Genomic DNA, 17,138 nt, shown 5'->3' with positions numbered 1-17,138 from the left:
GACACCGAAACGGCGCGTTTGGGGAAAGCTCAATGTGTGACTGGCTCGTAGTGGCTGTAATTCTGCACCCCGGCAGAATTTCGGGAACTTCTTCAAATACTGTGTTAGGACTCCACTAATACCTATATTAAAGCATCCTTAAAGTAGCATGCCATGGGACCTTTAACTAAAGGAAACAGGTAGTAGTAGGGCTGGGCGATTAATCAAATTTGTTCCCGATTTCCTCGCAAACAATCACAAAACTAATATAATCGAATTTTCGATTAATTTTTATTTATTAAATGTTTTATAGAAAAGTGCAGAACAGCTGGATACATATCTGTACATTATTTTAAATATGAACATTTTCTTTTTGACCATTTCTGGTATTTTTTTTTAAAGGTGAAATTTCAAAGTTCTCAGTTACAAAGTGTTTTTTTTCAGAGAGACATGCTGAATAAATACATCATGTTAGCAAATTAAAAAATAATCGTTTGAATTATCGTGATTTCAATATTGACCAAAATAATCTTGATTATGATTTTTTCCATAATCGAGCAGCCCTAGGTAGTAGTTTCTAATAGTTGTTTGATTTAATGAAAGGGGGTGGGACCCACTCCTTTTCAAATGAGTTTAGAAAAAAGGAAAAAATATCCTTGTGTTTGTTTCCACCAATTGATGACATGTATTTCTTGCATATTTGAAATAAATTACAATCAATCAATATCCGCTTTAATCAAGTGTTTTGAGAGGTCTTCATCACTCACCCTTCCTTGGGAAAGCTCTGCTTGATTTCCACCTGATGGTGACTCAATAGCTCCGCCGTTTTCGAGTTAAACACCTACAGGAAAATAAAATGCATACAATGTAAGCATACGGTTATAACAAGATTTATGAAATATACCGTTCAAAAGTTTGAGCTCACCCAGACCATTTCTTGTTTTCCATGAAAACTCACTTTTATTCGACAGTTTTCAGCTATGCAAACATTATCGCACAAGGGTTTTCTATTCATGAATTAGCCTTTTAACATGATCAAACAATGTACCATTAGAACACAGGAGGGAGGAGGCTAGAAATGGGCTACTGTACACCTATGTAGATATTCCATAAAAAATCTGCTGGTTCCAGCTAGAATAGTCATTTACCACATTAACAATGTCTAAACTGTATTGATTTGATTTAAATTCATTTCAAACAAATCAATTGATCTGATTCAATTAATGTTATGTTCATTGAAAGAAAATGTTTTTCTTAAAAGATTATGGACATTTCTAAGTGACCCCAAACTTTTGAACGCTATTGTATATAACTGGAGTGTGCGTGTGGATGCCAGCTGGTTTAAACAGCCCACCTGGTCTGAGTTACCCTGGCTAACGCCAGACCTCATCTCAATCTACATTGAGATGAGGTCTGCGAACCACACATTCATTTTCTCGTATTTGAGACGTGGTTTACGATTGCCCGGAGCCGTTTATTGGGCGCTACGAATGTCTATCATATGAGTCTGTACGTAGCTCATAGCCAATCTTATAAATTATACCGGATGACGTATGTAGAGCGACAGAAATTCGATGAGGAAGAAGACGAGGGGTGTGTCGAATAGACGTCGTCATCGTCTTGCCGTCCCTCCCCGTTCTGTGATTGGTTCCCTATCTCAGGCGAAATTCGGATCCATGGAATCCAGGCTGCCTAGCAGCGCAAAATGAAATCGGGCGCAAGGCAGCATGGGTATACCCAGGCTAGGTATGAGTCGGATTGGACTCTGGGGCTGGGTGAGGCTGCGCACCTGTTGCTTGTTGACCAATCAGTGGTCAGCAGCTTGAACCATACGCACTTTGAGAGAGATCTCCTGCATGGAGCATTATCTACAAACTTCTACAACAAACCTTTAACTAAAAAGTCTTCTAACTATGGCTGAACGATTTGGGGGAATATTCTAAATGCAATTTAGCATGCGATTTTTCTTTTTAAAGTTCCTTATGTTCTGTATTATTCACTCAACAAGGAAATCATTCTATAGTATGACCAACACAACATTGGAAGCAGTCAATTTATAAACTGCTCTTTCCTTTAGGCCAGGCCTTTGTATCTTTATTTACCTATTGAAATGTAAAATAAAAATAAATATTACTGGTCTCCAGTGAGTAACAAATCCCAAAAAAAAGAAATATCACAGCCCTTGCGATTTACAAATCGTGTTATATAACATTGTTATGTCAGTTTGTTTTCGATTGATCGTGCATCCCTACTTCTAACACCACCACCCTGCGTCCGGTAGTCCCGGAGACGTTTGGTACGGACGGATGAATTTCGTCCGGATCCGGAGGTATGAATCGGCCTTTAGTCTTAAGTGACGTGAGCGATCAACAGAGGAAAAGGTGTCTTTATGTGTAGATATACATTTCGGAGAGGCTACGATTCATGGCAGCGATTGAGTTGTTAAATCTCATCACGCAGTAGGATTTTCGAATCAGTAGCAAGCTATAATCTGTAAAAACATTTCCATATGCAACTTGATTGAGCTCAAACCGATTTGCTGTGTGTGACTTGTAACTGGAAGGTTGCTAGTTCGATCCCCGGCTCCTCCTAAGCCGGGTGTCGAGTTGTCCAGACAACTCGACACCCCACTGACGGATGAAATGGCCTCCGGGACCGGACGAAAGGGTTCCTATCGGTATTTACCCTAGGGCAGGGGTCGGCAACTAACTTTGGCCTCGGTCCAATTTCTTTCAAGCCAGTAGGTGGCGGACCAGAAGATTATCAAAGGCTAGTTCAAGGAATTGATTACTGAAAGTGCATCTGGAACTGCGACGCAGACCCGTCAGCTGGCTTAGTCATATGCCTACCAAGCACTAGATGACTCTTAAAAGACGTAGGCCTACATATAAACAAGTGTATGCCCTAATCACGTAAATGTCATGCCTGATCACGTTGGGTAAAGGTGTTGCTGCACTGTCTCCACAGAGACAACGCAGCGATATCATCATAAGCAGTTCTAACTGGCGAAAAAGTGAAATCTGCGGGCTGCTGATCATGTGAGAGGTGATGCAGTCGTATTTAACAAAGACGTTGAAAGAGGGTGCGATCTACGAGAGAGACGCAGAGGAACTGTCCTTACGAGGCTTTTGTCTGGATAAAAAACCCTAACCTGTCCCTAACCCAAAAGTGGTCAGCCAAATAAAGAATATGTTGGCGTTTTTGCACTTGTAAATAGTTAATCGCGTTTGTAGCCTACACTCAGACGTGAACTCATTCTTGCATGCGGGTGTCTTCATTCATAAAAAAATAAAAACATTTGGGAATATGCAAATTATTCTAAAGAGGTCTTGACTCCGTGCGCAGCCCCGCTTTCTCCAGTGAACCAAGAAAGCCCGCGCCGTGACAAACGGGGGATTTTACCCCCTCGGTTCTACACAGGAAACTTGAGATAAGACGGTGAAATCATTGGGCGTGCCAACTTAGCCTCGACCAAACGGCTTGGCAGTGTAGAAAGGCCTTATGCTGGAGAGAGGGCAGTAGTGCGCACCTAAAAAAAAGCAGCCAACCTCTCTTAAAACACTTCACACAACGCAACACAACACAACACACACACACACACACACTACGGCGGGTGCTGATTAACTGCCCGCACACACACGCAAACCCACATATACAAACACCAAGGCAGGTGCTGACTGACATGCGCACACACACAAACCTCCGTTCCTAGCCTTCACACCGTTAGAAGAGCTGTAGGCGAAGTAGCCTCATCAGAGACTCTACTTGCGTTAAACAGCAAAGTCTCAGAGCTTGGCATCTTAAATCTTTTGTGGACTTTTGTTAACAGCTCCTGCCTTTCTCTACGTGCAGTATCACACAAAAATACATAATGTCAGGTCGCCATGGTTGTTGTATATAGGCCTATAAAAGGGGGGTTCCCTTTCATTTAATATTGCATAGTTTCCAAGAACTCCCGCTCAGCCCCTCGCAGCTTACGCGTGACCGTGACGAGTGTGTCTCCAACCTTCCGGGAGTACTAGCAGGATTTGATACAATTAAGTTCAAAAACGGTTGTGAAAGAAAAAAAAGTTCACTGTATCCGGCCCTTTACATTTAAGCTAACAGATATAGATATTCGATATTCCCAAATAAATAAATAAATAAATAAATAAATAAATCATACAACTTCAGAATAATCTGGTGGGCCAGATATTATGTCTGGCGGGCCATTTATGGCCCACGGGCCGCCAGTTGCTGACCCCTGCCCCAGGGTGTGAATTGGCTTTTAGTCGGCAGTCCGGCAGGGGAAACTCAACTCCGGGAGTACAATCCCTTTCTCCTCCATGTCTCCTCCTCTGGACTGCCGCCGAAGCTTCGGCGGCAGTCCAGAGGAGGAGACATGGAGGAGAAAGGGATTGTACTCCCGGAGCTGAGCTGCCGGGCTGAGGCTGAGTTCCCCCCACCGGAGCTGCTCGTCCGCTGGTCCACAAAATCTTAGCTATGCTCTGATTGGAGGGGAGTGGGGAAGTGGGAGGTAATATTCAAATGTGCCCCCTTCCTACATAGGAGGGAGCGCCGAAACTGACTCGCTTGTTTGGTAACTGTAGGCGGGGTACTTTCAGAAATGCATATCGCACTCAAAAAATCATGTACAGACTTTTTTCAAAGTTTGTATGCGTGTGGGAGCACCAGAGACCCAAAACAACACCCCAAATCCCAGGAAAAGTGTTGTTTTCATAAAATGTCCCCTTTAATAAATAATGATTCAACATTGCCTTAACTCACCGCAAAACCACACCCATCTCACCCTTACATAAAATGCTGCTATAATACATTCAGGGCATTTAGCAGACGCTTTTATCCATAGCACACATGACACACTGACGGCGGAGTCACTGGCTGTCACTCCTGACAGCTAGTTTGTCAGGAGCAGTGAGGGCGAGGTGCCTTGCTCAGGGACACCTCGACACCCGGCTTAGGAGGAGCGGTGATGGAACTAGCAACCTTCCAGTGACAAGTCTACCAGCTATACCTCCTAAGCCAAGCCGACGTTAAAAGGTGCATGGCGCCCCCTACCGTCCAAAAGTGCGCAACAACATTACTTTATAAACAACACTGGCCATTACACCTGTTTGTCCCGAGTCTCTCACAGACCAGTCCTCCACCATCTAGCGTTAGAGGGCTAAAAACAATCCCAGAAAATATACATAATAGCCCTAATAAAATATATATATAATAATGAATCAGAAGAAATTTGGATGTGCTTGAGCAGTGAGCACGCCTAAACAGGGCTGTACGCTTACTTTTTAAAGTGGTAGCACTGGTGCTAGCAAGCAAAAAAATTCAGTAGCACAAAAATAATTTTGGTAGCACACATACTATAGTCAAAATAATTACTTTATTCAGATTTAACTATATGAACAGAATAGGACGTATATTCAAAAGTAACACAATATGAACAGATTTAACAACAGTAAAGTGACAATGAACATATTAAATAGTAAAGTCACTATGAGAGCCTTTTTTTAAACATCAGCAGCCAGAAGTGGTGAACACATTCAACAAAATTAAGTAATTATTACAAATTTAACCAGCACGGTTAACCTGGGTTTTTGCGGAAAAAAAGCCTCCCGGCAAGCGATGTGTCGCTTTGACAAGTTGTGCTTAGCGACGTTGTCCCTCTTGAAAATAGTGTTCCCTGTAATGTAGGGTGTCTTCCCAGATGTCCTTTCCCCTGCCTCGAGGCAATATTTACAAAACATAGACTTCTTGGATTGGTCGTAGACCAGCCAATTGAAAGTTTTTAACCACTGGGGGTTAAACCTGTACGTTAACCCGTTGGCCGAGACGGAGTCATGGGTGGAGTCGGCTTCGTCCGAAGGTGCCGGTTCCGTGCATGTGGTCGCCGAGTCAATCTCTTCCATACGTGGATTTTTTCTTCCAAGTTTCCATCTTTATTTGATGAAGATGAACTTCCGAACACAGATAAATACCTTTTCGTTTTTCTGTTTTGCTTAAAAAGTGAATTTCCCGCGACCATTACAAAGCCTCTTCCTCAACGTGCGAATGTTCGGGAAATGTAGTTTTTTAGTAGTTGAGCGGAACTGGCGAGCCTATAATTCCAAATACATTTCCCTACATGCATCACAACCATCATGCTCCCACACACTCGCGCTTAGCAGTGCCATTGAAAGCCGTACAGAAAGACGTATTTTTTTTCGGCACGGGTCCTTCTCACCCTTTCGCACCGGTGCGAGTGGACTTGTATTTATCTTCGCACGTTATACATTTTAATAGCAAATGCGATCAAAATTGTCGCACTGTACAGCCCTGGCCCCTAAACATAATCTAAAAACACCAATGCTACAGAGTAAACAGCTCTAATGACACCTCTACACAGAGCTAGGCGTAAACCAACGCATCCAATCGGGTCAATCCAATTAACCAATTTAATGCGGTTTAAGATCTTGCACTTCCGTCAACGTTGAACGATAGCATTAATTCAACGTTAGGGTTGAATGCATGGAATGAATGAATCAACTGACAGCCACGCTCCGCTGCGTACCACTATTTGGCAGTGTAAAAACACAAACAACAAACATCTCACCAGGAACCGGGTGGAGCTCGTGCCCTGGTCGATTGCGGCCACGAGCGGGCCCAGCATTATCCGGTTTGAGCTCGCGGCCATGGTACCGTTCATGTGAGCCCCTCGCGCTCAGCCGGGTGGCACAGAGAGAGGATGACGCACACGCACCGACACGCGCGCGCGCACACACACACAGCACACACCGGGCGGTAGGCTTCAATGTCGGCTCTGGACGGGAGGTCAGTTGCGCGCCTTCACGCGTCACACGGGTTCTTCTTCTCGTCGCATCGTGATGACGTAGGAGAGGAGACGAGTGTTTTTTTATTTTATTTTAATTAATAAAAAATGCGATACATGTAATACTGTGCATAAGTGTCTTGCAGGTTTTGAGTAGAGACCCTAGATTCGTATCAAAACTCACCTGTTCAGAGTTCATCTCGACTCTAAATAGAAACCAATGCACAGCCACCATTGAATGTTGTACGTCCTGGCACTTGTACATTGCACTTATTCAAGGTACTTAATTGTGTAGCATCTACAGTAGCTGCTATCGTTGCTTTACACAGGGAATGGGTTAGCCTAGCGATTGTAATACTTGCACTTGGTTCTATGAACATCTTTACTGTACCGACAGCGATATATTGTTTCACTTCTTATGACAAATGTACTTATTGTAACAAATGCACTTATTGTAAGTCGCTTTGGATAAAAGCGTCTGCTAAATGCCCTAAATGTAAATGTATTAAAACTCGTATTAAATAGTTATTCATTATCTATAATTCATTTCCTCTTAGTTCCTTTAAGCCGTTTCAACATTTTTTTTTTTGTATAACTGGTCAAACATTTTGTTGTTAGATGATTCCTATCTGTAATATATAATATAATAGATATAATGATGTCAAAACGTGTGTTCCCATACCGGGAGTCGAACCCGGGCCGCCTGGGTGAAAACCAGGAATCCTAACCGCTAGACCATATGGGAAGATGTCATTCTCAGACGAGTATTATGGACTTACTCGCAACGTGATCCTAATAGGGGTGAATGTGTCAATTTTATAATTATCAAATGTCTTTTACTATAAAAAAAAAAACACGCGAGATTTTCAAACGGTTCACCCCAGCCGTATCGGCGAAATATCAACTTTGAATGGACCGCTCGTTGTCGCCTCATCAGAGAGCGACAGTGTAGTCACACGACACAATGGTTTTGAACTTAATTTGTAAATCGTTAAGTAACTTAATTAAGTGTTTTTAAATGTTATGTAATGTAATTTCATTAATAACTTAATTTGACGTTAACGACTCGTAGTCGCGTCGTTGGAGAGCGACGGTGTTGTCACACGGCTCGTGGGCACGTCATCGGAGAGCGCCAGTGTTGTCGCACCGTACCGCACGGCGGACTCTTGAAGAAGGGCTTCAGGCTGCTTGGATTTCTTACCACTATTTACTGATAAAATGTAAGTTCATGAAAAATGTAAACCAGTTGAATACCTCGCTCCACATTTGAGAAAGCTTATCCGATTCTTTTGTGTCACTAAAGGGTAATAACTCGTCCAGGACAGCATTAGCTCCTGTCTGCTAATGATCATCGATTTTAATTTAATTTAATTTAATTTCCAGGGCTGATTATTGGAAATCGCAACCGAGGAAGTTCTGTCAATATTGCAAGTGTTGGATCGCAGATAACAAGCCCGTGAGTAGGAACGCGATGTCTTAAAGATCTTGAACCATGACAATGCCTGCCTTTTTATAAATCAGGGATAATAATTAAAAATCCCGTTTTTGTTCGAAGAGTGTTGAATTCCATGAAAGAGGGAAGAACCACAAGGAGAATGTGTCGCTCAAAATTGCTGAGGTATGACAAGAATTTCCGATTATTAATATAGTCACTCACTCACTCACACAACTGATCAACACACACACACACACACACACACAACCGATCATCAGCACCCACACACACCCGAGATGCGGTATGCACACACACATACACTAGATTGACGTTATTTTGTATTCTTGTTATATGTTTGAATCATTTAAGTGTTCCGTACTTTTCTCCAACGGTCAGATTAAGAAAAAGAGCCAGGACAAGGCCAAGCAGGACGAGCGCATGTCCAAGGAGTTCGCCGGCATGGAGGAGGCGGCCATGAAGGCGTACAAGGAGGACCTGAAGAGGATGCAGCTGGAGGCGGGAGGTGTCTGTGTGTGTGTGTGTGTGTGTGTGTGTGTGTGTGTGTGTGTGTGTGTGTTGGATAACATAACGAAATGTTAACATACAAGAATATGAAATAACAACAAACTAGGGTTTGTATGTGTGTGTTCATACCTTCACCGTGTGTGTGTGGATAACATAACATAACATATAGATGGGTAAATGTCGTAGCAGATATACAAGACTAGTATCTAGTTTGTGCGTGTGTGTGTTTGTACCTTCATCGCTTGCGTTTGTTTTCATACCTTCATCGCGTGTGTGTGTACATGCCTTCAGTGTGTGTGTGCGCGTTGTATCAGATCAGGTGACATCCCAGCCACCCCTCCGCTAAACCCCTTCCCGTTTCTAGAACCTGTTACGGAAGACGAACCAGAAGTCCCGCCCCCCAAGCCCCAGCAGCCACTCCCCAAACAGGAAAAGCCCCCCAAGAAGGTGTCCAAAGGGAAAGCAGGGAAAGCTGGAAAAGTCGGAAAAGCCAACCTCTGGCTGGAAGGGAAGTCGGAAGACGGACATGTGTACTACTACCACTCGGAAACCGGAGGTAAGTCGACGTCATTGAGGGGACCAGAAGGTTGCTAGTTCGATCTCCGGCTCCTCCTAGCTGTGTGTCGAGGTGTCCCTGAGCAAGGCACTCACCCTGACTGCTCCTGACGAGCTGACTGTCGCCCTGCATGGTTGATTCGCCGTCGGTGTGTGAATGTGTGAAAGAACGGATGAATGGGTGCCACTGGTTAGAAAAACGCAGTATAAATGCAGTCAGTACTCAGTGGGACTCTTCCAACAAATCTAACAAATAAAATACCATATAAACCACGAGTTTCATTATATGTGATCTATTTTTTCTTCTTCTGTTATTTACCCTTTCAGAATCGTCATGGGAAAGGCCTGAAGGCTTCCAGGAACCCAAGGAATCACAGCGGGGGCAGCATGAGGTACCAGATATGTCATTTACATTCAGGCTGTTTAGCAGACGCTTTTATCCAAAGCTTACAATAAGTACATTCGTCAGAATGGATGTTCATAGAACCAAGTGCCAACCACTAACAATCACTAGGTTAACCTTTCCCTGTAGACAACAAACAGAGCTAGGATAACATGATAATAACTAAGTACAACATACAATATGTGCCATAAGAGAACCCTGAATAATAAACTCACCTGTTCAGAGTTCATCTCGACTCTGCATAGAAACCAATGCACAGCCACCATTGAATGTTGTACGTCCTGGCACTTGTACATTGCACTTATTCAAGGTACTTAATTGTGTAGCATCTACAGTAGCTGCTATCGCTGCTTTACACGGGGAATGGGTTAGCCTAGCGATATATTGTTTCACTTCTTATGACAAATGTACTTATTGTAACAAATGCACTTATTGTAAGTCGCTTTGGATAAAAGCGTCTGCTAAATGTAAATGTAATAATCCATGTCTCCCTCGTTAATTTTTTAAATACGTATTAACCCTTTACTGTAGGAAGGCTACAAACGTATCCAAATAAATAACCCAATCAACCTCCATCTACAGTGGGAGGTTTCCCATAGACAAGTGGGTTTCAAACTTTTCATACCGTGTACCATCTCAGAAAATATTTTGGTCCCCAATTACAACCGTTTGACCGATGTTATAAAACAATAGTACATCAGGCCTGCCGCCCTATTCAGCTAGGAGACACATTTATTATTTAAAATAATATTTATTGTTAACTGTTGTCAGTTGTACAAAGGGGTTGCACTAGAACTGACACACACACACACACACACACACACACAGAGAGAGACCTCTAGCCAATCAGCTGCTCTCCCTTCTCTAGCCTGTGGACCAGCTTGTATCACATCTGAACCGTGGCTATTCTGGTAAGATTCCGACCGATTTATCGGTTGGCCAATTTTATCGGCTGATATTGGCCTATCGCCGATACATCAGTATCGGATTATATGTATTCCGATATGAAAAACATAGGACTCCCTTGTTCAGACTTCCCCTGGGCTCTGCATAGCCTCCTCCTGTACCCCCACCGCCCTTCCTCCTCCCTTACACTCCTAAAAACAACCCCCCCATACGCGCTTAATGTATGATTGTACATCCTGGCACTTAATGTACGCACTTATTGTATGGCGTACCTCCTGGCACTTAATGTATGCCAGGCCTCAACATTAGCGGTTGCCCGCTTTGGAAATTAATCTGCGTACCACTAAATAGAGCATCTGTGTACCACAGTTTGAGAACCAATGACAGACAGTTGAAAGATGGCCTTTTGGGATCTGGTTTGACGTTTTGGCTGGGAAATGTGTTTTCTCTCCTAGGGATCGTCAGCCGGTGCTTGGATGGAAGCGTTGAGCCCTGAGGGATACTCGTATTACTTTAACTCGGAGACTGGAGGTGAGGTCCTGTCCAGAGAACGACCCCTGACCTTACATTCACACTTCATGCATCCGTCGACGGATCTTATTGCATGGGGCGCTCTCGAAATGCATTGTTGGTCCGTCAGTTCTCTTGGCTCCGTGGCCTGCGTCAAAAAGTTGAGAATTTTTCCAACTTTTCAGGCAGTGATGAATCCGTGGGCCAATCAGATCGAGGTTATGCAGATACACTCGACTACTGGATCCATTTTGCACTAACAAGCAGGAAGAAGCAGGAAAGATACGGCTGTTATATTTTTTAAAGAAATGTGGAATCGATAGGATTGTTTTTAGTCACCGATCTTTTGTATTTATATCCACAAATCGGCTTTGTTGGCGGGAAGCGATTTGATTGGCTGCAGGCTGCATCTAAAAAGACTAGTCGCCTATACGTCAGACACGCCCTCGGTCATCCGTCGATGGACGCATGTAGTGTGACGTAACACAACACTCGTCCACACAAACGTCATCTCCGCTATGTTTGGAATGACCCCATCACAAGCGTTGATTTAAAGGGGGGATATCATGCTTTTTTTAGGGTTAATAATTGTATTTGGGGTTACTACTGGAATAGGATTACGTGCCTGTTTGTTAGAAATACCACTTATTATCCTCACACTGTTAATTTCTGCAAAACCAATTTCAGCGTCTTTTAAAAAACGGTCTGATTTGTATCATGTTGCATTAAGGCCCGCCTACCAATTAGCCGTCGGGCGTGAATACTCTTCCTGGCTCGGACTCAGTGAGTGAGAGAGTGAGAGAGAGAGAGAGAGAGAGAGAGAGAGAGAGGTCATTTAACAGTCAAAGGGAAAAGGCATGATATCACCCCTTCAACCGAGCAGTACGAACCATTCATTATCGTCTCATTCTCGATCGGTTGTGGACCCCCAGAGTCGAGCTGGGAGCGACCGGCACACCTCCCCCCTCCAGAGGAGCCTTCAGCCCCCGGCACGGAGCCCACCCCAGAGAGGGAGGAGCCCCTCCACGGGGCCCCGGACCCGGCGCCAGCGGGGGCCCCTGAAGAGGCCGACCCCCCCACTGAAGACCCCCAGGTCACCCTCAAGGTGAGGAAACGTTGGTTTTACGTCTTTGGTGACGTCGCTTTCTGAAAGGAAGCTTTAGAGTGGTGGGACACACCAAGCGCACCCCGCACGCACACATGTATATAAACACACGCACGTATATAAACGCACAGGCACACGCATGTATATAAACGCACACACACGTATATAAACGCACAGGCACACGCACGTATATAAATGCACACACACGTATATAAACGCACACGCACACACGTATATAAACACAGGCACAAACACGTATATAAACGCACACACACGTATATAAACACACAGGCACACGCACGTATATAAACGCACACGCATGTATATAAACACACGCACGTATATAAACGCACACGCATGTATATAAACACACACACGTATATAAACGCACACGCACGTATATAAACGCACACACATACACACACACACACACACACGGATATATAAACAGACACACTACACACACACACACACACATATAAACACACACACACACATATAAACGCACACACACACATACACATGAACACTACACAGACATAAAACACACAAAAGACAAACAGACACCTATATAAACACATTAGGGATGGGCAACGATCGTCAAATAGTCTGAGTTTGTTTTTTTTTCCGTCGTATCACTCCGCAAGTAGTCCGGTAACTTATCAACCCCAGCGTCCTCGGTTGCTAAGCGACGTCAACGTCTTTGGCGGACTATTTCTCAGCTGATCAACACTACGAATGCTGGTAACAAATAAATTGTAAAAAGACACACCGTGTGAAGTTATTTTTTTGGCCATAGTTTCCATATGCTAAAGGCGTGTCTAGTTCACCGTCATGCAGGCTGTGTTCAGTAAAATAAATAGCGATCTGTTTTCGGCGCATGTAGGCCTATCTGCCTAAGCCCACGTTGAAATAATTTTGATGTTGATGGCGCAGTTGTTGAAATAAACAGATTGATTTCATACAAATCATAAAAGCCTCTCCCTGTGTCATTGTGTGCGCGTGTATACGGGGTGCGTGCGTGCGTGCGTGGGTGGGTGGTTCTTGATCGATTTTCGAATATTATTCGAATACATCTCAGCGAAAATCGAATAGTATTTTTGCCAGGAATGCACATCCCTAAAACACAAGTTATTTTTGAATAATATCATGTCAATATATGTTCCTTTGTGTGTATCTGTATGTCTGTCAGGCATCTCACAAAAGGAAGGTGGAGCCTCTGACAAATGAGGCCGAGGTGGAAGCGGAGAGCGGAGGAGGTGGGGAGGGAGGAGTGGAGAAGAAGAAGGAAAAGGAGGAGGAGGAGGAGGAGGCCACGATGGAGACACCTCCACCCAAAGAGACCCAGGAGGAGAAGGAGAAGAGGGAGGCGGCGTCGGAGCAGGAGAGCCTGAAGGAGAAGCGAGCCAAGAGGCCAAGGAAGACCACGCCCTACGGAACCTGGGAGAAGATCCAGCCAGAGGAGGACCCCTAGTAAGTAGGGCTGGGCGATTAATCAACTTTTAATCGTAATCCGAATTCATGGTAAATGATTGATTTTTTTAAAAAATCAAAGAAAATCGACAATTAAAAAAAAATATTTATTTTTAAAGATTAAAATGTCAACATGGCAGCATGCGCTGAAAAAAGTGTGTGTTTAGAGTTTCATTAATGTCTGTGGAAACCAGATTTTGCTTTTGTTAATCTTCAAATAAAATCCAAACTTAAAAAATGTATATTTTTCCCCCCGTCACACACCTTACCCCAGAAACCTCCTACCCAGTGTGAAGCCGATAATAAACTTTAGATAATGTCGTACGTCCTGGCACTCAAAAAAACACAATGCTACAGTACGAGGCATTGTGTAGCACCTTATCCCAGCTATCTCTGTTGTATACGGGGAATGGGTTCACCTGGTGACATGGTGGCAGATTTTCCAAAACGGCTTGTAGCGGCTAATCACACTCACTCACCTGATGGTAAAATATGTCATCTTTAAATCCCCAATGCTGACCTGTGTTTCCCCCCCCAGCGCCAACGTCGATCTCCAGCTGCCCCAGATGGAGGAGTTTGATGAGGGCCCCGAGCTGTCGCTGGCCCCGGAGCCCAAGCCAAAGTTCAAGGAGCGGACCATCACCTCGCTGGGGGGATACCCGGGGGGGCCGGCCTCCTTCAGGAAGAGCAAGACGCACAACGGGAAAGCCCGAAGTCTCCGACAGAGGGGAGAGGACGACTAGATCGGTTCCGGGGAGGGGCCGGTTTCCGATGGAGATGGTTCTTTTGGTCTCGGAACGGGACGGAACCTTTTTTCTTTTTTCTCGTTCGTGAGACGATTCGAAAGAGAAAGGAAAACAAATACCAACGCTTTTCACGATTACATTTTGACGTACAGTTCGGGACATAAGCGTTTTTTCCGAAGTTCTAATGGGCCGATGAGATGAATCGAAAGAAAGAAAAACTCATATTAAAGCTTTTCACCATCCGATACATTTTGATGTACAGTTCGGGACATTAGCGTTTTTTCCGAAGTTCGTGAGATGAGATGAATCGAAAGAGAATAAAACTGATAATCAAAGATTCTCACCATCCGATATACTTTGACTTAACGCTAAAAAAATCTATATATAGATTTATAGAATAGCGAAAACTGGTTCCAACTCACCATCTCAAACCATTGACTGATCGGAACGCAATGGTTCTATCAGTGTAAATATATTTCTACTTTTTTCTTCAGATTTGTATTTTTTTTTAAATGGCTAAATGATGTCGATGCCTGGGTCATCCTCATGAATGTGTCCAAGCGTTTGCTACGGAGCATAAAGATATAGCTATTCTTTGTTTTTATAACCGTATGTAAAGAGAATAAATGAAAGCTCGATGTGTACTCATGCTTGTTTTTAGTGTACGTGATGTTATTACACACATTTTGAAATGGCTTTACGGGGTGATGTAATGCAACCAGGTGTGAGTGATTAGCCGTTGCAAGCCATTTTGGAAATCGGCCTTTTCCTGTGTTTTAGTGACAGCACAAGTGGGCGTGTCCACCAAGATGTATGACGAATAGATGAGGAAAGTTTGCTATAGTCTGCTGGACAGGCTGGTAGACTGATCTATCATCATACATCTAGGGGAAACTCCCACTTGTGATGTCACTAAAACACAGGAAAGGGCAGATTTTCAAACGGCCTGTAACGGATAATCACGCTAACGGCTGGTGGTATAATATCACCCCTTTAATGGTGAATCAGCACCACTCCTGCTAAAATAGGGGCCCTTTAAACTGCCATGTCTCCTGGTTAATTGCACAACACTCGCCACCAAGTAAATAATTTGACTATTTTCAAATCAAGTAAAGATTTCAAAGTGAAACATGAATATGGACTCTGAGAGTTATGTACCTCTTACCACCCCTTTATTTTAGAGGGAAAAGGATTATTTCAGTACTGTACAAAAGTTTGGGTTCACTTAGAATTGTCCTTGTTTTTTAAAGAAAAGCACTTTTTTTTTCTCAATGAATATAATTTAATTAATCAGAAACAGTCTTCCTTTTAATGTAGTAAATGATTATTCTAGCTTAAAACGGCAGCTTTTTAATGGAATACCTACATAGGTGTACAGAGGCCCACTTCCAGACACCATCACTCCTGTGTTCCAATGGTACATTTTTTAATTGTGTTAAAAGGAAAATAAATGATTAGAAAACCCTTGCCCATTATGTTGTCACAGCTGAAAACGGTTGAATAAAAGTGAGTTTCATGGAAAAGCATGAAATTGTCTGGGTGACCCCAAACTTCGATACAGTAGTGTTTTAAACAGTAATAACATACATAATCAGTTACTCTTTTAAAACCTAGCATTTTTTCCTTTAGTCAAATCAACAAGAGGGCTGACCTTGCATTGATGCTTTTTATTCAGTATAATTTAAGGAGCTGGATGATTGAACACACAATAGTTTCTGTAACTTACAATAATGTCGGATTCATTGACAAGAATGAGGTCATACATTGTTTCAAGTACCTGTCTGGTCCAATCAGATCAGAGGTGGTAGTCCTGGTCTGCTCCAATCAGATCAGAGTTTGTAGTCCCGGTCCTCCAATCAGATGAGAGTTGGAAGTCCTGGTCCAAGCAGATCAGAGTTGGAGGTCCTGGACTGGTCCATTCAGATCAGAGTATGAAGTCCTGGTCACATCAGATCAGAGTTTGGTAGTCCTGGTCCAATCAGATCAGAGTTTTAGTCCTGGTCTGGTCCAATCAGATCAGAGTTTGGATTCCTGCTCCAATCAGATCAAAGTTTGAATTCCTGCTCCAATAAGATCAGAGTTGATAGTCCTGCTCCAATAAGATCAGAGTTGATAGACCTGCTCCAATCAGATCAGAGTTTGAATTCCTGCTCCAATCAGATCAGAGTTTGTAGTCCTGGTCCAATCAGATCAGAGTTTGGTAGTCCTGGTCCAATCAGATCAGAGTTTGGTAGTCCTGGTCCAATCAGATCAGAGTTTGTAGTCCTGGTCCAATTAGATCAGACTTTGTAGTCCTGCTCCAATCAGATCAGAGATGGTAGTCCTGGTCCAATCAGATCACGATGGAAGTCCTGGCCTGATCCAATCAGATCACATTGGTTTATCCAATGGCGTGTCCACACAAACACACACACACACACAAGGTCCCCAATCTCTTCACACAGTCACCTGCCTCGTCGTGGCTCCCAGTCTGGCCTCGTTCTCAGTCTGGTGTTCCCAGTGGCGGCTCTACACCGCCCCTCGCTCCACCAGCTCCAGTAGCGCCTCTCTCTCCCCGTTCTCCAGTACGTCCAGCACTAGCTCGTCCAGCGCCTCTCCTCCCTTCATGAACTCCTAGAGGATCACAACAGACCGGCTCGCTCAGAACAGGGGTTCTCAATGTTCTCGAGGCCAGGGATCCCTTAAGTTAAGTTATC

General features: G+C 43.7%; 3 protein-coding genes across 7 annotated transcripts in view; 1 reads left to right on the top strand and 2 right to left on the bottom strand.

The window, feature by feature from the left end:
* The window catches only part of LOC307076733 (glycerol kinase), a 37,375-nt gene extending 30,578 nt beyond the window's left edge, over positions 1–6,797 (bottom strand). For 2 of the 4 annotated variants that reach the window (XM_079737827.1, XM_079737828.1), the window contains exons 1-2: positions 6,569–6,797; positions 747–820 (exon numbers count right to left, since the gene is read on the bottom strand). In XM_079737827.1, coding sequence (XP_079593953.1) covers positions 747–820; positions 6,569–6,661 — 167 coding nt within the window. In that variant the 5' untranslated portion in view covers positions 6,662–6,797. Of the gene's footprint in view, positions 1–746; positions 821–904; positions 966–6,568 lie in introns of those variants that run through there. The other 2 variants (XM_079737830.1, XM_079737829.1) reach the window with 2 other exon arrangements.
* The window catches only part of mtrf1 (mitochondrial translational release factor 1), a 140,645-nt gene that overhangs the window by 112,447 nt on the left and 11,060 nt on the right, over positions 1–17,138 (bottom strand). Inside the window, exon 8 of one of the 2 annotated variants that reach the window (XR_013811924.1) lies at positions 15,344–17,055. Coding sequence is in view for 1 of the 2 variants with exons in the window: in XM_079738502.1 (XP_079594628.1) it covers positions 16,951–17,055 (105 nt within the window). In the remaining variant the exon portion in view is untranslated. Of the gene's footprint in view, positions 1–15,343; positions 17,056–17,138 lie in introns of those variants that run through there. The other variant, XM_079738502.1, reaches the window with a different exon arrangement.
* wbp4 (WW domain binding protein 4) lies at positions 7,915–15,909 on the top strand. Its single transcript, XM_079738503.1, has 10 exons — positions 7,915–8,004; positions 8,168–8,240; positions 8,340–8,402; positions 8,616–8,742; positions 9,109–9,300; positions 9,627–9,691; positions 11,064–11,139; positions 12,051–12,223; positions 13,416–13,696; positions 14,235–15,909. Coding segments are annotated over exons 1-10 (1,257 nt in total). The 5' UTR covers positions 7,915–8,002; the 3' UTR covers positions 14,440–15,909.

Source organism: Pollachius pollachius (assembly GCF_949987615.1).
Source record: "Pollachius pollachius genome assembly, chromosome: 6".
NCBI classification, from domain to species: domain Eukaryota; kingdom Metazoa; phylum Chordata; class Actinopteri; order Gadiformes; family Gadidae; genus Pollachius; species Pollachius pollachius.
The sequence above is the reverse complement of the archived record's forward strand: the minus strand, read 5'-3'. Positions and strand labels throughout refer to the sequence as shown.

What these genes read in the sequence shown, in the direction of transcription:
- wbp4 (XM_079738503.1), top strand. An exon ending in TGTCGCTCAAAATTGCTGAG is followed by an intron (nt 8,403 to 8,615) that starts GTATGACAAGAA and finishes TCCAACGGTCAG; the next exon opens with ATTAAGAAAAAGAGCCAGGA. An exon ending in CTACCACTCGGAAACCGGAG is followed by an intron (nt 9,301 to 9,626) that starts GTAAGTCGACGT and finishes TTACCCTTTCAG; the next exon opens with AATCGTCATGGGAAAGGCCT.